This window comes from Blennius ocellaris, assembly GCF_963422515.1.
Source record: "Blennius ocellaris genome assembly, chromosome: 4".
Classification (NCBI taxonomy): Eukaryota; Metazoa; Chordata; class Actinopteri; order Blenniiformes; family Blenniidae; genus Blennius; species Blennius ocellaris.
In genome coordinates this window covers 20,191,633-20,216,293 of record NC_137653.1, presented here as the reverse complement: position 1 = coordinate 20,216,293, position 24,661 = coordinate 20,191,633, and the positions used below count along the sequence as shown (strand labels likewise).

At 42.6% G+C, this 24,661-nt stretch overlaps 1 protein-coding gene across 1 annotated transcript in view; it reads right to left on the bottom strand.

Moving 5' to 3' along the window:
• The window catches only part of cdh4 (cadherin 4, type 1, R-cadherin (retinal)), a gene marked incomplete at its 3' end in the record, with an annotated part of 230,220 nt that overhangs the window by 65,330 nt on the left and 140,229 nt on the right, over window positions 1-24,661 (bottom strand). Inside the window, exons 4-5 of the mRNA XM_080494878.1 lie at window positions 15,085-15,311; window positions 7,850-8,032 (exon numbers count right to left, since the gene is read on the bottom strand). Coding sequence (XP_080351004.1) covers window positions 7,850-8,032; window positions 15,085-15,311 — 410 coding nt within the window. The remainder of the gene's footprint in view (window positions 1-7,849; window positions 8,033-15,084; window positions 15,312-24,661) is intronic.

Genomic DNA, 24,661 nt, shown 5'->3' with positions numbered 1-24,661 from the left:
CAGCATGTCACGGTGTGATTGTAAGATTATCCCGTCGTGTCGTAATTGACTTTGTGGCAACAAGCTGCAAACACAACACTGATATACTGACAGCAGACACGACGGACCATCAGCATCAGTGATGTGTTTTCCTTGCCTTGTATACATATATACATATACACACAACAATAACACAATAACTTACCAATACTGTAATATAATATTGAGCCATAATAACCTTTTTACAAGAAAGTCTAACAACTGCAGCCAATAATGTAGATAGATGTAGTTAAATAACATTAAAAGGACTACAGGTCTTAGAAATAAAATCTTTTTTGTACTTTGTATATCAGAAATAAGATAACTGGATGAAGTAGTCGTCATACTCATTCATTAAATATCATACCATTGGCTATAATTACATCATGGATTGTTCCAAATCCTTTTTATATTATTGTCTTTTATCATCTATTATCAGTCACTGTGTTGCTGATGCAACATTGGGGTGTCTTATCCTTCTTAAAAAAAAGTACAAATGATGATGAAGCCGCAATGACAGAAAAACTTCCATCGGGGCACATGGGAACCAGCTGTTCTCAGAACAAGTGGAGGACCCGCACTCTCCAAGAAGATGGAGACGAGTGAAGTGTTTTGGCAGATCCTTTCAGAGACTGTGGGTTAAACAGTGGAACTGGAGCATGTGGAACAAGATTAAAAGGAACTTTGTTCGTGAAGACCTGTGTTGTTTCTTGTCGATGATTCAGCACCAAGAAACTCAGCTATTCTGGGACGCTGAGGATCGTGTCAAGGGAACGGGAAGTGGGGGGGTGTCCTGATTTAAACCAAAGAGACATGTCAACAAACTCTATTTGCACCTTGAAGCTAAAAGTGACTTTCTTTCATGGACTGATGCTGCACGTAAACCTGAGTGATGCGATAGAAACATATTGGTGTGCAAACTGAATATTTTGGTTATTTAATTATAGTTATTGAGTATTAATTGTAATGAATGTCCCTTTTTTGATTTCTTTCTTTTTTATGCTTTTAAATTCCATTATTATTTTAATTTCACATGGATTTCTAGTAGATTTGACCAATAAATTAAATTGTATATCATTATACATTTGTTGTTGTAGTGAAGTGATCCAAATATGGTTACTATCTGAATTTGAAGACAAATTGCTGCAACAACAACAACACATTCCTTTGTCCACACTGGACATGCTGAATGCTTCGCCCGGAAGAGGTTTTTCATACTAAAGTTACTTCTTTTCATTCAAATTCCATTTCATACAAACTGCAAACTACCCGTGACAAGTGGATGAAGCTGTCAGGTAACATTTTGAAATGAAATGTGCCATTTATACTACTTATCCATATATTTTCTCATTAAAGAGGCTGGAGTTGGACAAATGCTAGAATAGCAGACAAATAAGTTGCGCAGGTTTCCAAGGTGGGGTAAGAAGTCGTCTTGTGTTGTCGGTGCAGCACTCTGACATGCCTTAACACTCACCATCCTCATTAAAAATGTTCTGCATAATGGGGAGAAGGTCAATTCTACCTTAAATATAATTTCTTTCTAATTTTTTTCCATGTAAACTTGTTTGAACCAACAATTGCTGAGGACTGTGCCCATGAAGGGTGGAAACGGTGATAAAGGGAAAAAAACCCCCGATATATAATTCAATTCCTATGGAATGAATAAAAACTACAGATTTCTGTAAGTTTAACTAATGTGAATGCAGTCAAAATGTTTTTTTTTGTTCTGGTAGGTGACTGAACTCTTTCTATAGAATAGAAAAAATAAATAAATAAGCAAGAAGGTGAGTACCGCCTCCGTACGGATTTGGAGTACGCAGACACGCCGTGGGACTTTTTGTGCGTGAGAAACTTTCGCTGCGTTCGGGCTGCGGATTCACCTCCTGAATGGGTGACGCACGTGTCTTCTACAGCCCACAATGCACTGACTCCGTGAGTTTTACATTTTAAACTTAGTTTCAAATCGCAGTGGGGAAGTAAAAAAAAAAGCATGTTGTTAAGTGAATTATTTGTACCATTTTAGTAGCCTAGGATGATGGTAAACATTAGTAGCTGTATTTCTGAAAGCAAATAAGCCGTAAAGTTAAAACGCAGCTCAAAAAAATGACAGTTTTTTAGTGATGCATTCAGTGATGCTCAGTTTGCAGGGCTCAGAGCGACGTTACATGCGTTTTCAGAATTATTGATTTGAAGGATTGGATTTCAAAGTGTCTCTGTAAAGGTGTAAATACATGATTTAAATATGACTGATACAGTCATTAGCCAGGTGGAACGTGTATGCGCAGTTTCGGGGTGGGGGTGGGATGGTGAATATCAATTAGAAATGTAAAACTACATTGTATGGGATTTATTTTCTCCCCAAAAAATGTGAAATCTCATCCGTGGAGTTATGTAATAAGTTGAGTTTATTTCTTGTATATCTATCTATCTATCTATCTCTGTATATCTAATTCTGGAATCGGAATATACACATTATATCAATATTTTATTTGCTGTTATATGCAGCTTCCAGCCAAGCTTTTCATCAAAAGTAATTCCTAGAAATGTATTTATTGTATCGGTAAAAAAATGAAGATGAAAACAACACACAAGTTGTTCTGGACTATGTCACATTTATCCCCCCCCCCCACTTTCCCCTTCACAATTTTATACTTTGTGTCTGTGTGTGTAATAAATACATCACCAATTGTCCAAGGTCACTCAAATGTTACAAATTATTATAATAAGTCTTCTATCTGGGAATCCTCTAACCGGAAAAACTCATGTTCATTGCACTTGCACGCACTCACAACATGCGAGTGAGTAAGGACACCATACATGAGCAGTACGTATAAGTACGGCCTCCATAGGATAACGGGGCAATGAGGTTGTGAATAAGATCACAAGTTTTACTCCGTCACACTGTAGAAAGTTAACGTTTCACCGCGGGCACACTTAAAATATTAGTTCTTCTGTCTGTCCTACTGGTTGCTTTGGATAGGAAGCCACTAAACGAGGAACTGGTGGTCACTGACTGTGAGACAAAATATTTCATCCCACGTTAGCCATTGGCAATACCACAATAGGCATCAGAATACTAGTTTACACTCATCCTTGTCCTGGATGCATGTACGCGCCACAGCTTCATGGAGAAGGCACAGAATCACGCAGTGAGGACAGAGCACAATGAATGCAAATGCTTCTTTCTAGCCTTTCTCCTGGCTTGTACAATCACAAAATATTAAAATAGCCTTCCACAATGTTCTCAATTAATTCCAGTTCATTGTTCATTTCCTTGCTCTAACTGTGGGTCAGAGAGGAAGCCAGCGTTTGTGGCCTGGTTAAATGGAAGGAGGATCTATTCTCTCTTATATTCAGACTGCCTTCCATCAGTTTTGCCTCATTGGCCCCAGTGTAGGTGCTGCAGGAGGAGACGGTTGAGATGAGAATGCCACAAATGGCCTGAAACTAATGTTGGCCTCTTTCGCCCTGCAGATTTACAGCACTCTCCAAAGACTTTCTATTTTTTTTTCATTTTTTCTTTCCTTTTTCTTGCAATATCAGCCTGTCCCCTCCCTCTTCCATCCCCCATCCATATCGTTGTTCAGTTGCTTGGCGTAAGGGGTACTTCTTGTCATCTACCCTGGTATCCATTCAACTCCTGCCGTTTTTCAACCTCTCCATTTCCACTGCACTTACATCTGTCATGTCAAATAATTTGACAGGGAAAGCTCGGAAACATATTCCGTTTGAGCACAATGGTAAATCAATGCCATCAAAGCCGCTCCCATTTGTGGTTCTTCATGACTGAACCGCACATGTCAAGGTAAATGCGCCGCACAGTGGAGGGAGCTCGTGCACACTATTGGTGGGTGTGAGTGAGAGAGAGGGTGGGAGCCGCTTTCCTTTGTCTCTCTGAAGACGAGGCAGCTCTCGGGAGCTGAAACAAGGAAGTGACATTGAAGCTTGTGATGGTGATGATGACGATAATAGAGGCAGCGTGAAAACAAAAAGAACACAATAGAAATACAGAACGTACATGACGCCACTGCAAGGGGATGCAGGGATCACAAGCTTATCAGAGCACGGGCTTTTTCCTTATTGGTGTAATTGAATCCATCAGTGTTACTCAGCTTCATTCACTATCCTGCTGCAGCAGAGCGACATTAGTATGTCACTGGAGTCCATGTCATCCTGCCAATTCTCTCTCTCTCAGAATCAAAGTCGAAGCCACCCCACACCTCTTTGGGCATATTATTTGCATCATTTGATGGCTACAAAGAGGTAATTACACTCTAAAGGTTAATTGGCCTTTTAATACCCCAACGCACTTGCTTATGAGAAAACCCTGAGTGTTGAAACACAACAAAAGGAAACTCAAAAGAGTTTTCAGCACAGGAGAGCTCAGAATGTGTCCTGAAAATGAAGTGTGTAAGCTTTAAAGGTTGTTCCTGGCCACTTCTGAGACCGGCAAGACAAAGCATGGAATCCCCACTGCTCCCTTCCTCAGCTGCCTGTCAGAATCGAGAGCTGCAGAGACGAGAGGCACGGACACACACACACACACACACACACACACACACACACACACACACACACACACACACACACACACACACACACACACACACACACACACACACACACACACACACACACACACACACACACACACACACACACGCACGCACACAGAGCAGAGGAGTCACATCCTCCATGGTGCAACGCTTTCTGCTTTCAACAGTGCAGTGGCTGAGGGCCAGCACAGAGCACATTTCTTCCCTTTGTTTTCCAGGGTGCAAGGGATATACCACCTCTCTGCTCTTTGTATGCCCCCTTATTCCTGCTGCAGGTGAGATAAAATGCATCGCCCGCTGCATAGTAATTAAAGGCACAGCACCCGAAGACAAAAAAACACACGAGATTAATGTATTTTTAAAGTAAACATCTGAGTAAAGCAGAGAGAGATTACCACTAAACACCCACTCAGGCCACACAGTGTTTGCATCCCTCCAAGTTATAATTGTCCTGTATTTTCAAAAATTAGTGAACAGGTGACATTTGCTGATGGGTCATGGTTACAGGCTTTTATTTTGAACATCAGAGCTACAGTTAGTCTTTGCTACTGATGTACCTGTGACATTTATAATGCTCTTACATTTTGTTTTAACTGCATGCCATCGTTACATTTCTCGCATTATTGTACAAATTGTAATGCAGTAAATCTTTGTGTTTTAATAAAAAACTATTTTTATCTCATGCATGCCTTGTATCGGATGTCCTTTCATTTTAACCGCTATCGTCATTAAGAAAAAAAAACCCAAACAAACCATGAAAATATAATATACTCTGTCTGTTTGTGCGTTTCTTTGCATTCAATCCATACACTCACCCACACTGACCCCACCTCAGCACTGACACGGCCACACACACAAAGGAGGCTCTCATGGTTTAATCAAAACATCCAAAACTCCACATGGAAAAGGATAAAAGAGGCTACGTTTCTCCAGCTGGGCAACACAATTTGGTGCCTCCCATGACAGTCATGGCCCTTGCTGCCTTGCTGTGCGTGTGTGTTGTTGGGAGGATGAGTGTTTCCATGCTTTGGTGGAAAATCTGCCGTCTTGCCGACACATTGGTGAAAGGCGATTTCCGTAATCCGGGAGTGTAAACCTTGCTGTACAAATGGGCGTATGGGACTTTCCGTGTGTGTGTGTGTGTGTGTGTGTGTGTGTGTGTGTGTGTGTGTGTGTGTGTGTGTGTGTGTGTGTGTGTGTGTGTGTGTGTGTGTGTGTGTTTGTGAGAAATGCCAGCAAAAAACTGCACGTCTGTGTGGGTGACTGATAAGGGAGGCAGTGGCGAGTGAGGAGAGATTATAGTAGCAGTGAACAGCTATGAGAGGGTGACACCTCCATGAGAAACTTGGTGGTAATTAGGAAGTGGTTGTGTACATGTTGAGCTAAACAGTTTAGCAGTGCTTTAGATTAGAGTGATACCACTTGGAAATAATTAAAGTACAACTTGTTTTATGAAATATGACCATTTAACATTTTAACAAACCAATATATTGTGCAGAAAGTACAAGAACAAAATTAATTGTTTTCTATAATATACATGTAAATACATTCTTTTTGAATTTCTCAGGGTTGTTGAAGAGTTATGTTGAGCCACAAATTCTCTCTCTTTGAAGCACAAATCTTTGGACTTTGTTCTCCACAATGCCACCTTACTTCTTCTTGGATTCAATTTCTAGAGCCACAACTGTAATTTATGAATTATTCAACAAGTCAATTGAAGGACCCCAGACCTCCTTAAGTATAAATGGAGAATGGACTTGAAAGAACACATTTCGGGACAAATCTCATCCGGAAATTTCCTTCTCTGTAGATCATAGGCAGGTTGTTATTCAGTTCAAAGTTATTCTCCGTCTGCACTGGTCTGTTGGCTGGAGCTGTGCAGAGTATGCATGGTCTCGCTAGATGTTACAAGAAGAAGTGATAATTTACAATATCAGGCGTGGCCCTGTGACAACTGTTTTTTGAGATCTAATGAGCCCTCAGATTCATAATGCATCATCGAGGAACTGATAAAATGTCTCATTTTCAATATCCAATGTTAATGGTTTCTTATAAAACCATTTTATGGAGTTTATGGAATTTGCAAGCAATTGCATTCTGTTTTTTAAACTCAGCAAAATGGGCCAACCTTTTTGGGGAATTAAGGTTGCACATATGTGGTGTGATTAAAAAAAAATGGAAGTACTTGAAAATTTAAGGCATATTTTTATTTTCCACCGTTTACAGGCAGGCTGTTAATTGCACCCACTAAATGTGGAAGGAAATCCTTTATTTTGGTTTTATTCAAATTTTACAATCAGTCATACTGAATAAAACCAGGTTTATGCATAGTTTTATTAGTCTGAATGATGAATCTGCAGAGTTCATGTGACTCGGAGCTTAATAACAGCCAATACAGTTGAAGCATTATTGGTTTGCTCTGTCCGACTCCATTCTCTATGTATACCTTTATTTCTGTTTATATGAAGGTAATAGTACCAGAAAGAAGTAAAGGGACCATCTATTCCTTTTTAACAAGCAACTATCCATGTACGTGTCTGTGGGGTTGTTTTTCTTTCCACAGAACAACAGAAATGTGCAAATTACCTTTGAATAATTAAAGTCGTTCCGCTTTGTTTTGCTGCAAAACTTAACTGAAGCCCACGCTTTAAAAAGCATTTTTTTTAATGAACGTTCATCAAAAGTGTTTGGGATCCCACAGCTCAGAACAATATGGATGTCAAGATCATCAATTTAAATAAGCTGTAATCTACAAAGTGATGCACTGTGATGTGAAAATGAGACCTCCGGCTATATTAACAGGTGCAGCAATCCCAGAGAGGCCGACCGCTCGTGAGTAATCCTTACAGCTATTCTTCTGAGACAGAGCATGAAGTGCATATTTGTGTGCTTTCCAAGCGGGGATTATTTCTGTCTGTCTGCTGCACCCACAGGCATGGCAGACAAATCACCTGGCATCGTGACTTAAATCAGAGACAAGAGCAGTGCTTTTCGCCTGCTGGGTGTGCTTGATAGAAAATACCAGAATGTTGAGTCTCTTGGTCTCACAGTGATTGTCGGAGATATTACAGTATGTTCCCCTCTCCTCTGTCTTCCTCGACCTGAATGAGTACTATGAGACAATACACGAGTTCTACCTTGGTTTTGTTTGGATCTGAGCTTCTCTCTCTGCAAAGACAAGTTAAATAAAAGTTTGTTGGCGCGCTCGCGACATTCAACATCAGGAGAAAAAAAAGGGGGGGGCATTTGTCGAAATGATACGGGTTGTCACTCACTCTGACAAGCATGTGAGGAAAGGGTCCTCTGGAGTTTTCAGGCACATTGATAGGCGGGATGACCCAGTCTCTCTTCTGACGCCTGAGCCCATTGGAAGAAGAGCCTCTCTGATGTCTTCGAGAAAACTTGATAACTCTGGGCTGGGAGTCCCACACTCTTGACAGCATTTCTTCAATGCCAATCTGAAAAGAAAGAAAGGCAAATGTATCATCAATTCACATCTCTCATTGATGTTTTGGATGTTATCATTCCAGGAGTGATATTTTGCCCCAACAGGTATTGAGATGAATCTATAAGTTGTTGCAAAATGACAAGTTTGCCCCTTGCTGGAATTGAAAGTGAAAATCTGTTTGTCAGGCTAACAATAAAGCCAATAAACAATTTTGGGAGAGTGACACAGGTAAACACGACAAACACAAGCAAACAAAATATATGCAGTTGCGTCAAATTGCGTAAGGCCCTTGGCGGGACGTCTGAGGCTGCTTGAGTCCTCGGCTCCCGCTTGAGAATACTGAGCTACATGGCTGCATTCACTGTGACAGAAGCCTATCATCTGTAAAATATCAGCATAATGAGAGAAGTGCAAGACTTGTTTTGGTTTGTACACAGCAAAATGAAATGTTTCACGACACAGTTTGTGCTAGATTGAAATCCTTTGTGGGAAATCCTGAAAGTTTTGATCCATTAATATTCGGTTTTTGACAAACGCAGAGAGAATTGGACGAGCGCAAGGCTTTATAAATCAGAATTTTTAGCTTCTTTTTAGATACTCATTGGTTAAAGGACGTGCCATGCAGTTCTGTGAGCGAACGGTACCAGAAGACAGGTTTTATTCTCAGTTTTGAAGACGCAGTGTCTCTAAATGTAATACAGGACCACAGTGTTTTGAGCACCCTTTAGAGCAAAATGTTCTGGTGTACAGTGTATATATAGCCCTCCCCATATCCCATGCACCGACCCCCCCAAAGCTACGGCTGCAGAAATAAGATTGTGTTTTTTTTAACTCATCTTGCCTGGTGAAATAAGGGTGAGAGGGGTGTGTAAGAGACTGAACGTCCCCCCCCCCAATCCTCTACGGTGTCCTCCTGTGTAAGATGGTTGTATTGCTGTAATCCAGCTAATCCTATTGTTGTCACTGCGCCTCTCACACACACGCACGCACGCACGCACGCACGCACACACACACACACACACACACACACTGGCAGCATGCCGTTGTCACCTGAAGCGCAGTGGAAATCCGTTCTCATCCCACCTGGAACACACACAGCGCAGCCATAGAGCCACACGCCTGTGCACGAGCGACCGCAGACACGCTGCCTTTGCCAAGCGCAGGCCACACTTTCAGCCTATCAATATGCACCTGCTTTGCCTGTGAGAGGGGCAGACTGTAAGCTACACCCGAGTAAATGCGGTGAATATTTTCCATCTTTTGTTTTAAACTCCTCGCACATTCGCAGGCACACAGAATTGGGCTCGGTGCAGGTCTGTGGACGGCTACAGCCCGGGGTTTAGCCGGACGTTAAGGGATTGTGGGTGGCCGATTGGATGGTCGGAGGACAGAGGGAGGAACGGAGGGGACCAGATGTGTTTCTCAGATAAGACAGCTCCACTCATCCAAAACACTCACAGGTACCAACTGGCGCAGGGGAGGCAGGGCATGCCAGTTCCCTCAATGGGCGACAGGTGGAATTAGTCTCTGTCTGTCAATTTGTGTTTGCTTCTGTGGCTATGCACGCACGCATCCACCACTGCTCATTTGAGACAAACACAGGAAAACCAACAAAAGCCGGTGAAGCTAACAAACATGCAATTGAGGACGAGCAGTCTATCTGGCCAGCGAAAATGAATCATCACAACAGTTTATGTGCACATGGACGGTTATGACATATATGATGTCAAATCACAGTTTCCCTTCATCTCCGCCGAGTCCAGTGTACTGCTCCAGTGATAAAAGTCTTTATCTGAATTCACAGCTATCTGCAAGAAAACACTACGAATGAATAGAGGCTCTATACATTGAGCTGAATGCTGATGAAGGTCAGATGATAACAAGGTTGAAGTATTCGATTGGTCAGGCCACAATGTTGCTCTGGAAGACTGGAGATGGTCAAGCAACTTGAGAGAGAGGACAACAAAACAGAGACATCCTTTATTGTAAGTCTGCATGCGGATGATATCAGCACAGCGGCTGCATGCGACAGTGGCTGCATGCCACTTTCAAACAGCATGGCAGATGACAGGAGCAGAATCACAAAGAAAAGAAAGGGAAACTAGAACAAGCTCTCAGTGGGCTCCTAGGAAACTAGGTGCTTATTAGGGTTTAAGAGGATTTATTTTTTTTTATTTTTTTGTTGGTCTGTTTAAAAGCATGTGCACAGCATGTGCATGCACGCTGGGTTCAGTCATGCCTGCGCTCACATATGGGAAATCATGTGTGCTGGCCTTGATGCAAGTGTGTGTGCACATGTACAAGTGTGTAAAAAAATAATGCACGAACATATGTGCAGGCACATTTGTCTGTGGATCTGTGTGTGTGTGTGTGTGTGTGTGTGCTCGACTACATGACAAGGAGTGAGTTAGTGTGTCCCTGATGTGCCGGGGGCTCCTGAACCCCAAAGGCAGGCAGGGCCAGCTGGCAGCTCTCTGCTCGCAGCCAACCCGAGCATTGCCGGGGCATTCTTCTGGCCCGAGGTCCCCAAGCCCTGAAACTGACATCTGGAGGTTATCAGTCTGACAAACAGGCAGAATAATACAATAAGCATGTGTGCTCATTGCCCAATCTCTGTTCAGAGTGGCTCATGAAAACATTCGATGAAGGCCTTTTGATTTTTATTATCATGTCTGTATGTCAGCAGTTTCCTTTGCCGGTTCACTTTAACAATTAAAAAAAGATCAGAGTGCTACATTTCACGAAGAAAAAAAAAAAATTGTTCTCCCATGAGTGGTGCAAAACTCTCCCAAAAAACCATGCATTTAATCACATAAATCTACATTCTCTTTCACAAAAACAAAACCCACTGAAATCGCTGTTTCTTTTTTTTTTGCCTGTTGAGACTTCCCAGCCTCACTGTGCAGTCTGTCAACATAATCAGGCTATAATCACAAAGTTAAAGCACATAGCTTAAAGGCAACCATCTAACCTTGCCGCTGCCGCTTTACAATGACCGGCAGACCCTGGGGTACTCCGTTCCGACCTGGTTCCGGCCTTTGCTCTAATCTACCTTGAACAGGTGAGGCTGTCTGGGGAAAACGTGGTAAAAATGCAAATGAAATAAGCACTAAAACCCGTTCCAGGAACCAGTCGACTACAGATCCAGTGGTGCATAACTGATGGGCTGTAAGCTGGTGGAGAAGGCAAACCAACGTGCCATGAAATCAGTACGAGTTGGAGAGCACTCAACGAGAGGCCCTACCTGTGTGAGCTGTGATAGCCTGAGTACATAAACACAGCAGAAAGGGCTTTCAGGCCAAATATGCTCTACACTTCAATTGCTATGATATTGTACACTGGAAAATCTAATGCTGAAATAAGCTAGTGGGGCACATTCCAAGTATGCTAATGTCTGCTTCTGAAACAGAGCATTGAGATGGTGAGCCAGTTATTAAAAGCAAATCAGGTTTCTCTCACTGGTGCTGTACAACAAAGCGAGCATCGCACGAGAAGGAAGCTGCAGAATATTCCGTGCTGGGGCCAGTTGAGCAAGTGGAGATGAACCCGCGACACATTTTATTACAGTACAGCACCTCCCTCTTGGTATTATTCATGTCTTCACAGAGCACTAGTGAACAAAACGAGCCGCTATTTGAGGTGTCTGTCTTTTAATCACCACTGGGAAAAGGAGGATATCCTCAAGCTGTTTATATTCTTTGCCATGTTTATTAGACAGAGATACGTTGCGGTTAGACGGCACCCATTATGATATCCTCTTTTTTTTTTTTTTTAAATAACTATTGACTTTGAGAACAAAGCGATGGGCTCAGATAACAGCTACTTGTCTCGCTGTGTGTTTAGTGAGCTGGAAAAGGAAAATGGGCCACACAGTTCATAAACAGTGCAACGATAACTCACAGATAAGCTTTGACTTTGGTTCTCGGGAGCCTTTTGAAGCTGTGGCACTAAACTGTACACAATTCTGGCATTTGTGTTTGCATCTCTACTGGTTTCTAATCCTATTCACCAAAGTGGTGGGGGGGGGGGGGGGGGGGAGGTGAGATGAGAACCATTTCATAAAAGTGGGGAAATTGTTTTGTTTAAAAAAAAAAAAAAAAAAGCCCTGACATTTAATCGAAACAGAAGCAAAGTAAGACGATTAAACATGTTTCAGGGAACGGATCCGTTACTGATGGCACATTGCAATAGCAGGACCGACGTTTCATTACATTTCCAGCTGTTTCTGGATCTGATTCTTTTTAGTATTTGTTTGGGTTTTTTTGAACAATTTTGTCATTTGAGATTTTCTCTGAGATTTTTCTATAGTATTTCTAGTTTATTTTTTTAAGCTGTTTCAGCATTTTTCTCTTTTTATGGTGATTTGAACTATTTTTCCCATTTTCGCAATTTTTTTAAAAGCCCCTTTTAGCCAAGCGCTGAGACTCCTTGTGACAATTACTGTGTAAATAAGCTAAAAATGAGTTAAATTGTTTATTTAAGTAATTTTCTGAAAGGTTCAGTGAGCCACGACAGAATGACTAAAGAGCCACAAGTGGCTCCAGATCTGCAGCTGCTTGCATTTTTCTTGTCTTTGGCTTTTGAAAAGCACAGCGAGAACATGCAAATTACGTGACACTGACAGACAGTAATCTGAATACAACAGTGAAACAGTCAAGAGAACCTGAAACCTTAAGTTCAATAGTTTAACCAACAATCAATACAAGCACTCCCAAAGCCCCATCCACATATTTGTGTACTTACAAGATACAAGCAGCACAATTAACATTCAACAGATCAACAAAAAGGTTAAAGAAGATCACATCAACAGTGAAATTAATAAAGGTGTACCACCAATTTTGCATTGCAACACTTGTTTCCAAGATTTGTCTAAAAACAACATCTCCATGCAAAAAACGTCTAAAAATATGAACACTATTTTTGGTGAAATGAAACAAGGCTCATACAACTGTGTGGTGACCTGAAACGCCACTAAAGGAATCGATCATGGACACCCTTTTGAACAATGAAATGTATAAGAAACGCTGAATGCAGAAATTGCAGAATGGAGGCTGAACATGCGGCTCTTGAGCTCAGTACAGACTGAGAGCTGCCAAAGTTCCTGCGGACTTGTTACATAAATTCTTGCGTAGGTGCTTGTGGTAACAATGATGCAGTAATTATGCTTTCCTGTTAAACTTTGCGTGTTTCTCCACTTGCTCATTTGAGCAAACTTCCTGCCTGAAGGAGCGCGATAGCACACTGGCCAACGCCACCTCGCCCACAGAGCCTGCCGCGGTGCCATTTAACACTGCAACGGGTCACTCTCACACCAAACTCTTTGTGGACACACTCACTGCCATCCAAATCTTGATTGTTGCACTTTTAAATAAGCGCTCATGTCAGGAGAGCGCACAATGCCGAAAGTCAAGAGGACTGAGGAATCCGGCACTTCAACGGATGTCACCAAGGACAGACTAATAGTCACGGCAAATTTTCAGCTGAGGAGAGTTTGTCACTCAATATTTCTACTGAGTTTACACAGTTCAAATGATACGAGTCCATTGTGGAGTATTAAAAAAGTAACACAATTAAATTAAAACTACCAACATTTGTTAATCACCAGCCAAAATGTTCTGCACGTCTTTTACGCTGACATATGAATTCCTTCACCTACTTTTCTGTTCGCTCTTATTACACATACTGTATTAAATAATTACATCTTTTTTTCTCTTGTAAGGGCAGTCATCAACTTTAATTTCTCTCCGGGGAATACCAGCAATTTCTCACTTGGGCGATTGAAACTAAATTCTACTGTAGCCGTACCTTCATTTATCCTGACTGATGGGGACACATGTAAACACTGCAATGCAAACTGTACGGTGAAGCTGATTTTCACATTTCCATGTCATTAAAGGAAAAGCGTTTATCTTTTGTTCAATTATTGAATCTTCCTGCAGTTCAATGGCATGGGGAACATAATTATACACAGAAACTACATCACCTGGTCTTTTGCAGACTCCGCCAGAGTGGAACATTAGCTCAATCAATGTCAATTATTACCCAGTCCCCATTATTGCACTGCCAGGAGTGGGCAGAATTGTAATCCCCAGTCTGCAATTGCTTTTGCAACATGAATCTTGGGCTTTTTGTCATGATAAGAAACATGAATGAACATTAAGCCCTTACAGCGTTCAACAAGTAGTATTGGGGGAAAAAAAAAAAAAAAGAAGATAATGGCCTGCCAGTGCAAAGCTCCAATAGTACTTATGCATCCTGGCTGTGTAATTTTATAGCGTTTGTAAATGTTTCCACTTGACAGAGCTTCTTTACCACAATATGTAAAATCTCAGGATGGAGAAGGCAGGAAACACTGTGTCCATGGAAAGAAGGGCAACCAAGTTCTATTTTGATCATCTTCACAGGACTTCTCAGGTTTTCATCTTGCTCATCATTTGTTTTTGTGAAAGTGACTGATGCCTTGTGACTGAACCGACTGAAACCGAGAACATTTATCAGAGACATGTTTTGACAGTCGCTGCACCAAAGTAAATGAAGCCCGTCTCATAAAAAAAACAACAACAACCTCACACTGATAGCATTTCACAGGACACAAATCCACACTATAATCGGCTTATCAAATGTAAATCCTGGCAGAATATGTTTTATCAAATATAATTGGGTGCCACGTTCAACACGTGCAAGTCGCTAACGTTGAAAACTAAAACTAGCATCTGTTATCGCCATTTGTTGGCTGATTAGACAGAAGGAGCTTTGAGTGGCAGCTGCGTTCATTTTCACAACCTGTTGCTACAGTTAAAAAGTAGGATAAAAAAAGAGAAGACACTGCATGCACCAGTGTTACCTCATAATATATCCTTTTTTTAATGATATATTTATATATATATATATATATATATATATATATATATATATATATATAGGGGGGGTTTGAAGGATCGAGTTGAAGGTCCGCTGGTTTCCAGTAACGTCAAACATGCAAGAAGCTCATGCATTATTTGACGGCTGGAGAAAACAGAAGCCAAACGGCAGTTTTATATTCTTGGAGCTCCCGTGTTTTACCTTTGTGAGCAGCAGAGGATGAGGATGTCCGGCAAGGGCGAGCTTGACGGTGGTCTCCCAGATGTGGGGGTCATGGAGCCCTCGGGCTGTTACCATGAACTGAACGGGTTCTGACAGGTTTGCCACCTCCTGCTCTGCGTACACCGTCCCGTCAGGCCCCACCCGGAAGTTGGGGTCACTGCTGATGAAGCCCACCTCCCTGCTACGTTGGCAATCCTCGAACTTCACTGCAGACACGGAACAGAAGACAGGGGGAAGGAGGAACAGAATTAAAGACTGGCACAGTGAGATTTACTCCGTAAGGTGTTCGGAAATCCTTGACACATCTGGCAGGCTTAAGATTAACCTGCATCCATCAAGACATATCTTGAAATATCTCATCCCTTCTGCTGTCACTTCTGATTCTTTGCTTTGACGTCTTTGGCAAAACAAACTGCTTATCTGTTCCTGAACTGGGATACACGGGAGAGCGAGGGACCTAATTCTTTTTCGTATCATCCTTTTCTCAAGCTAGATGGATAGCAATGTCACAACAGCATTTCCCCTCTGCTTCTACAGGGGGAGCATGAAGAGAAAGTCTGAAGTGTACTAAGCTGTCGGGACTGACTGAACACAATGGCCATTGGGGACAACAGTCTTGAATGACATTTGGAGGGTTTGAAACAGAAGTGTTCACACCAAAACTGTCACAATGCCAGAGTAATGCACCATATGTGTCTGTATGTGCAGAAAAAGCCTGGTGTGGAAGTGGAGGTGTTTACAGCCTCAACATGCGAGCAAACAACTGAAACGGATCACGCTGGGCCAGACACACTGAGATGGTGTTGGCTGTTGGCTGCACGGGCAGATTTCCTTATGGCAGCTGGCGAGAATATTTCATTATAGCACACGAGACAGAAGACAAACGGACAGTCTCTCACGCAAGTGTTTGGAAAAGGCTTTCATTCCTCTGCCAAATTTAATCAACACTTAGTGCGTCATTACCGCATGATGCAATGGCATGAATGCTGAGAATGACTGATTGTTATTTTTGGTATGTCTATTATTTAGCACACACACACACGGGCACGCACACACCCACGGGCGCGCACACACACACACACACACACACACACACACACACACACACACACACACACACACACACACACACACACACACACACACACACACACACACACACACACACACACACACACACACACACATCAACCCTTGTCTCCATCTAACCCCAAGTTGAAATGCGCGCGCTGTGATGTTATCTCACAAAGCCTGGCTGCTGATAACAAGACAAATTGATTTCATAAATCAACCAGGGAACAGATCATCTGTTATGAGCTATGGCAGCATGATTTCTCAAAAATCCAGCGTAAAGAATTCTGCACAGCAAGCTTTTTATCAAGCCATCTATTTAATTTATCGCCCAGCTTCCTGTCAAAAAGCAGCTCCCAAACAACAGGCTAATAAAGCATGAGATCTCCTCAGCCTCCGCAGCTTAGCATCACACAAATGAGGCTGCTTGTTTTCAGCCTCTGAGTAATTGCATGCATAATGGGACGGATGGTAAACACAGTTTTGACAATGTGTGCATCTGTCTATGTTGGCTAATGTAATCCATATTTTCATTAAAAACACACACACACACACACGCACGCACGCACGCACACACACACACACACACACACACACACACACACACACACACACACACACACACACACACACACACACACACACACACACACACACACACACACACACACACACACACACACACACACAGAGTGGAGCATGTCTCAGTGGGAGTGATAAGCTTTGTTTGAAATCAGTGCCTTGCTTTGTGGTTCATTTATCAAGGTGATGGCTGCGGTTTGGGGAGGCTGGATGGGTGCGCTTTAACATCAGGTTGTGGCAATATGACAAAGACCTGCTCAAATTGTCCACAGATGAATTGTGATTTGCGCACATGTATTATGTAAATGACTTCAATTAGCTTGAACTGAGCGGGCTAATTGTTGTCACTTAGACAGGTCTCTTGTGGTGGAGGAGCTGGGGAGCGTGGCTGAGGGCTTGTGATGTGAGCACAGGTGTGTGTGTGTGTGTGTGTGTGTGTGTGTGTGTGTGTGTGTGTGTGTGTGTGTGTGTGTGTGTGTGTGTGTGTGTGTGTGTGTGTGTGTGTGTGTGTGTGTGTGTGTGTGTGTGTGTGTGTGTGTGTGTGTGTGTGTGTGTTCAGGCCACAGCCAGTGTAAAAATGTATGTTCCCCATTTGTCCATATACTAATGTTGATGTTAATTCTACAATAAAAGCACCGGGGCCTCTGAGGGTCCGCATGAACCTGCTGCTTTGTGTGCAACGGTGGTGCCAGTTGGCATGGGAACACAAATGCAGTCTGTGAGGCATTGCCTTTGTGCAACACTGTTCGAGCTGTACCTTTGATTCTTTATGAGGGCATCGGGCCAGCTCCCAGTTTACCACTCACCGCCTGCTGGTGTGCACCCGCTTGGGGCCGGGACCGTGACCCTGATTCCTGACACATCTGCTTAGTGTGGAGATATTCATAAATGCCTTTCTATTCATTAAAAATCCTGTTCACAAAGCACATTCAAATCAGGTGGTGGGATCTGATCTGCCACGCTGTTAAATAGAGATGAAAGAGAGAGAGAGAGAGAGAGAGAGAGAGAGAGAGAGAGAGAGAGAGAGAGAGAGAGAGAGAGAGAGCGAGAGAGAGAGAGATAGGATTGGAAGATTGTAGGATAAAAGCTAAATGGGTTAGAGGCATGTACTGTAGCAGAAAGGAAAAAAAAGAGGGCAATATTTAATCAAGTATGTAAACTAAACCCCAATCGAATCTTTTTCCACAACTTTCAAACTAAGTATTGCATTTTCAAAACATGAAACATTAATGTCCAAAAATAGCAGTGTGGTTAAGTCTCGGCTGTCAAATAATAACAGGGGGAAAAAAATTTAAAATCCTTGTGTTAATAATCAATTCATACTTCTTAACTGTTAGTGTTCTTTAGTGCATGTAATTTAATTTGTCATCTTCCACTTGAAAAACTGCAGCCTTCCTTTGTGTGAAAATTGAGCTTGAAATGAATAAATGAAGAGGAAGCTCCAGGCTGTTTTCTCAGCTGATGACCCTGAAGGTCAGTAAACCCACACATACATATTTACAGCGGGTTCAGTCAGTCCCGGCTGTGGGCTTCATCACCTGGTCACCTTATTATCTGGGGCACTGGGAATCAATTGAAGTGACAAAGGACTGTGTTGGCAGCAGATTATGTTTTCTGTCCTTGTCTATAACTGCTGGAATCTGATGATCAAACTTACACAAGGTCATTGTGCTTTGCGGCCAGACACAGACAGTTCAATGAGCTCCTATCAGCGGGTCTCAAACGTGAAAGAGCTCTGTGGCTGTTTGCCACTCGGCTTCGACCAGATTGGGGCACATCCCTGCACCAAATGGATATAATGGTAGATGTACCTCACCTGTAGAGAGCATTTTTCAATCCCTCAATCCCTCAATCAGACAGCAGCGTGTGACAGCTGCTATGCAAGATGCTTGCACACTATTGGAAGCAACTTGGGTTTCAATGTCATGTCCGAGAGCACTTTGACACATGGGCAGGGTGAGTTTGGGCATCAACCCGAGCCTTGGGAGTGGAAGACAACCAGACGTCAGACCTCATGCCAAATGCCACGATTAGTCTTTATTTAGGTGAACTTCTTCTGGTGATTTACTATGATCGGTCACCTCATCAGAATTGTTGGCTGCATTTAAAACTGGAGACAGTGATGTGACTTTGTGTTTCCCTGAATCTTCCTGAGAGGATGTAAAGAGACCAAAGTTTAGGTCTTTAAAGATTATTATGACCACAGAGAAATCTGTTCTCTCACTAAAGCCTGTGTGGAAAAAGGGACGTCTTTCTTCTCTTAGCTCTGGTTTGTTACTGCTCAGAAATTCCAAGTGGATGTGGTTAAATGCAGAAATACAAAAATACTACTCATGTTCACTCTCACTAATTTCATACACTTCAACGTCAAATTTAATTTAAAAACAGATATCAATATATACAATGAACAACAGATTGGAATTAAAAATAGATTTGTTTTAATGTTCAACACAGACGGGAAAAACATAAACTGAGTGTGGCTAAATGACACATCAGGAAGATTGGCCTGCGACAGCTTCAACTTAACAGCTCAGAATCGCCAAGTCGAGGAAACAATATAAAATGGACAGTTTTATACCTTGCTGGTTAATGGCAACAACCCTCTGATTCTCAGGGTTATTGTACCTATTACTTTCCTTCTCTATACTGTCTTTGTATTTCAGGGAATTGGCTTGGTTGATGTGGAAAACATGGTGGGTATTAAGTCTGCAGCTCAACACTGCATGGCGTGGATCGTCTGTATTTGTTTGTTTTTATCTATGTGAAACTGTGTGCATTCATTTTGGCCTCTCTGTCCTCTCTTGTGAGCACGCATACATTGAGCCGTGTCCCGTATATTTTAGTGCATCCTTCCTTCCTTCCACATAGATGTTTGGCAGGCTGCTGAGGCCGGTGTCATTCTGCTCGGCTGCTCTTTTCTGGACTTGCGCTGCAGAGTACATGCTGTCCAACAGAGCGGCTGGTGCAGCACAGACACGGCTAAAACAGAACGGGCAAGCAGCCGTGACCGCCGACCACGAAGTCGTCCCTGCGTACACGCACGCGCACACACACACACACACACACACACACACACACACACACACACACACACACACACACACACACACACACACACACACACACACACACACACACACACACACACACACAAACACACACACACACACACGCTTATGCTCTTTGCCTCTTCCTGCTTGTAGATCCGTGACAATACCCAAGAGGAGGTCAAAACAGCTCTTGTATGGAAACATTACATGAGCATAAAGCAGCTGGTAGGTAACTCATTCATCCACGCGGAGCACGCCGCAGTCCTCCCACTGCAACCGCCTCCACCGTGTTCACCTGTCGACCAAGAGAGCCTCCCCTCTCCCCCTGTTAACACACCTCCTTCTCCCACTTGCACAGTGTCACGGCCCTCCATACTCCTTTTCTCAACCTTCCCATTTCTTTCCCATTTAACCTCCTGTCATCCTGAGCCGTCCTCCTCTCCCTCCATTCCCGACTGACAGAATTACTCTCCCCTCATCGGGCCAGTCAGTTTGAGCCCCGTATAAAAAAAAAAACGGGGCACCCTGGTGGGTCAGTTATTACCATTGTTAAAGTGAGCAGAGTGAATGGCACAAAAGAGCTAAAAGAGGTGCAAAAAAGCACCACAAAAAAAGGTCATGTCACTCTGACACTCGCATTTACACACTTGTAAGCTGGTTTTAGAAGTGATAATGTGGCTTTATAGGTCTTTTTAAGACTCTGATTATCCATTTTATAGACATGCTTTGAAAGAGCAAACTTTAATATTCTTCATAGCCTCCCTGTTATGATTCTTGCTTTAATCTGCATGCTTCATCTCACATTTGTTGCTCCTGATTTGTTCGGTGTTTGTAATGATCTACAAAGTACTTTTTTGTGATCTGAAAGGAGTATAAATAAAGCACAGTTATGAAAGCTAAAAATAGCTGACCCGCTCAAAGATGCTGCATGTATTAATGAGATGATAGGCTACATGGAATATAAAATTGTGCAAAGTTGTCACAGTTTACAAGAGAAATTTTAAGTGTGATTGTGATGTAGTTGTCAGGTGTGCTGCGGGTTTATCTGTTAAATAGGTCCAGACTGAGCATATGGAGTTGCTTTTGTTAAGGTGCTGATCATCACAGTTGTGGCACAGTGCTAAGTAAACATTCCCTCTGGTACCCCGCTGCTTTCCTCAAGCCAACGGGAAAATCAAAGCCACCCACTCAATTTGCAAATAACAGTATTTCTGCCAGGCTGAGGCTGTGATAGACAGGAGCACGGAGCCCACTGATGAGCAAACCGACACTGCTCAAACATAGAAGATACTGTATGCACGCACCAAGCCCAAAAGAACGCCAGAAAAAAAAACTCTGCTTCACTTTCCTGGGTTCTAACTTTGGTGTGAAATTCCTGAAGCGCTATTGCAAATGAAGGCTCTCATTTCTATCAGCACTGAGATGAACCTGAGGTATGGTTGGATGCTTAAGTGTTTGTTTTTAGGTGTGCAGATAAGCAGTGTCACTCTAAATTAAGTGAATTGACTTTTAATGAAATGCAGCAAGGTGGAAAATATAATACAAAAGCTTAATTCGCCATGAAAGAGATTACATCCTTGAACTCCATAAGAGTCTGATTGTAATGACTTAAATTGCTGAATGTTGATGAAAAAAAAACTGTTTTATCAGACGTATGTCTAAAATAATTTGATACATTAAAACAATTAAAAAAGGAACCTATTAATCCTTTAATTTGGATTGAAACATGAAAGAAGATAATATGTTCATAGTTAACCCGCAGCAAGCAAAAACACTTGAGTTCAATTTTTTTTTTTTTCAAACCTAAAAGATGCAAAAAAAAAAAAGTTTACTTCTTTCAGTAGGTGGTGATAGAGCGGCACTTGAACAGGCGTGATTGGCAAGTAAGGATGTAAAAATCTATTTCCAGACGTTGCGTTTTATCCCTAAACTAAAGAGCAGCATCTTGAGAATCTGTAGTCAAAACCCGAGGCGCCCCATGCAGCACATCCTCAAGCCTAGAAAACTCTTTTGAAATCCAGCCCACTGTGCCCCCACAGGAATGCTTATAACTAATTCAATTTACATGCTGCTGTTTTTAAAACACTGCAGGTACAATGTGACTTTCCTGAAAAGGCTCGTTCTTTTTTTTTTTTTTTTGCCGCAGTTGGAAATGCATTTCTCTGCCTCTGCAGTTCTCTGTTTTAACAAAAGCCCACACAGTTCCCTCTGACAGCTCGCTCTCACAAAAGGAAAACCACTGCGACTCAAGTGCGTGTGTCGCTGTGTGTGTGTGTGTGTGTGTGTGTGTGTGTGTGTGTGTGTGTGTGTGTGTGTGTGTGTGTGTGTGTGTGTGTGTGTGTGTGAGAGGGGAGCCGAGTGAGACAGATAAAGCCAGTGAGAGAGAGAGAGAGAGAGAGAGAGAGAGAGAGAGAGAAGAGGGACACTGGAGTGGGAGTCTGTGACATGAGCTCTTTGCATATACGATTATTACCGGTGATGCACAAATGGGTAACGGGTGTCATAGACTGTGTTCCCATAGGTGTGTGTGTGTGTGTGTGTGTGTGTGTGTGTGTGTGTGTGTGTGTGTGTGTGTGTGTGTGTGTGTGTGTGTGTGTGTGTGTGGGAAGAGAAGGTGCTGTCAGCTTGCATTCGTGTCTGCGCTCATGTTTCACTTTTTAAACGCTGCATGCTTGTTAGCGGGCGCCGCAGCTCTTACGGGTCTGAACTGAATCTTGTCACATTGTAAAGTGCACCGTCGCATCTGTGTGGCCAACATCCGCCCACAGCCTTGCCACCCTCACCCAATAACACCTTTGTTTTACTCCCGTCGCCGACTTCTTCTCACAGGTACAGGCTGAAACAGCTGTTAAAGGGAGGCCTTCCTGCGCCGAAACCTACATCTCAGGCTGTCATAAAACCGAAGGTCTTTATAGTGCAGACCTGTCAGTCATACCGGCGCACACAATCAGCCTGCTGTGTGGGCCATAAGCGCCAGGGATATTTATTTTCCAAAGGTTGTCAGGGTATTTCAATGGATTATGACAATATCCTCGCAGATATTTGTTTATCTCTGAGCGCCACCACACTTGTACGGCATCATATTACACAGCGAGAGTTGATCTACATTCCAGCTTGATCCCCGGCGTTTTCAAGTCCTGCAGCACTTGTTGTCCACTGACAAATTTTGACATGGAGGTGGTCTTTGGCTTGAGAGTCGTTTTTTTTTTTTTTTTTTTACACATCCATGGACCTCCCTCTTGTCTTGGCATTAGTCTCCCCTCATGGGCACGGGCGTGAGGCGGTTTGAGAAATGAGAGAGGGGAAAAAGGCAAGATAAAGAGGGAGAGCGGGAGCAAAGCGGAGCGGATGCAATTAAAAGACTGGGTCACAGATCGAAGTGCCAGACGTCAGTGTGATTAATACACCGCGATTGAGCTTAGGAGCTTTTCTTTCTCTACTGTGAAGGTGTGTGTGTGCGTTGCGTTGCGTTGCATTAGTTTGTGGAATAATGTGTAAATGATACTGCAGGTAGGGGGCAGCAGTGTGTCTCCTTCGATGATTTCCTCAAGCACCTGGTTTAGCCTGGTTTCAGGTTATGTTAGGATCCTTATGTTAGGAGTTGATCTCTATTGTTATAAAAAAAAAACAACAACTTTGAAGTCAGAAAACAACCGTGAATGTTTGTAAAATGCATGGACACATGGGGGGGAGGGTTTATATTTGCAAATGATGGGGAAAAAAAGCTCAATATTGAAATTATCTGAAAGAAACAGCATGCAAAAATGTTAAACCTCATACTGAGCACTATCCTTGATCATGCTTAATTTTTTTTTTTGCATGCCTCTTTGCTGGCCATCTTGTCAGTGGCTACCCACTAATTTGAGATCAGACTGAGTCAGTACAATCTGGTTCCAAGTCAATCCACCCTCTGCAAGAAAAGTGACATCAAGGCAGAAAACAACGCCTTGCAAATTCCCCAGATTGAGCTGTTGGCCCTTCCCAGAGTGTTATGGTAATGAGAAACGCTTCTTTTTGAACCAAAGCGAGCTGCGCAAACATATCAACCGAGTCTTTCTTTTATTTCTTTCATCTGGCTCCCACTCACCAGACCTTGCCTTCAAGGCTTCCCCTTCGATTTAGCGTGAGCAGAGAAAGAGCCACGCTTTATCACAGCAATATCGCTTTTAAGGAGGTGAAGCGAAGAAAGTGCCTCAAGGCTACATAGTGTCTGTTATCTCCTGGTACAATATAATAATTTCACATAGCCTAAAGTGAGGCAGTGGGACCTCAGCCGGGCCGAGTGACAAAAAGGGAAATGCGAGCAAAGCAGCAGCAAAGACCAGGAGACAGGTGAGGCTTCTGGTGAAGATCCATGACTCCTACTCAAGCATATAATGACGATAATGAGAGCAGATTATTCAACTCTGTTTTTTCTCATCGAATGTAAAGAACGAAGAGTAGTTTGGAGATAATGCTCACAATTTTGACAAATATTAATATAGAATGCATTGAATGACAGTGTTTAGGAGTAGAATAGATGTTATGGCTGAGACACTCTGGCCAGAGTTTATGACTGCAGCACCTCTAAGCTGGATATTTTTAGTTGGCCTTGATTACCCAGGAGAGCATCTTTAATAAATACTATAAAACTAAAAACAGGATTCCTCTCCCTGCCATCCCACCCTCCAGTCCACAGAGAAACCAAAGACTCACTCATAAGGTAATCAGCTTTTAATTTTCTCCTGCCTTTCTCCTTTTTTTTTTTTTTTTTTTAATCTTCTCTCATTTTATCTCTCGCTATTTTAGCTCTCACTTTCTATTGTCATCAACCAATGGCTGAGCCGATCAGGAGCAATTTCTTGTCTGGTTCT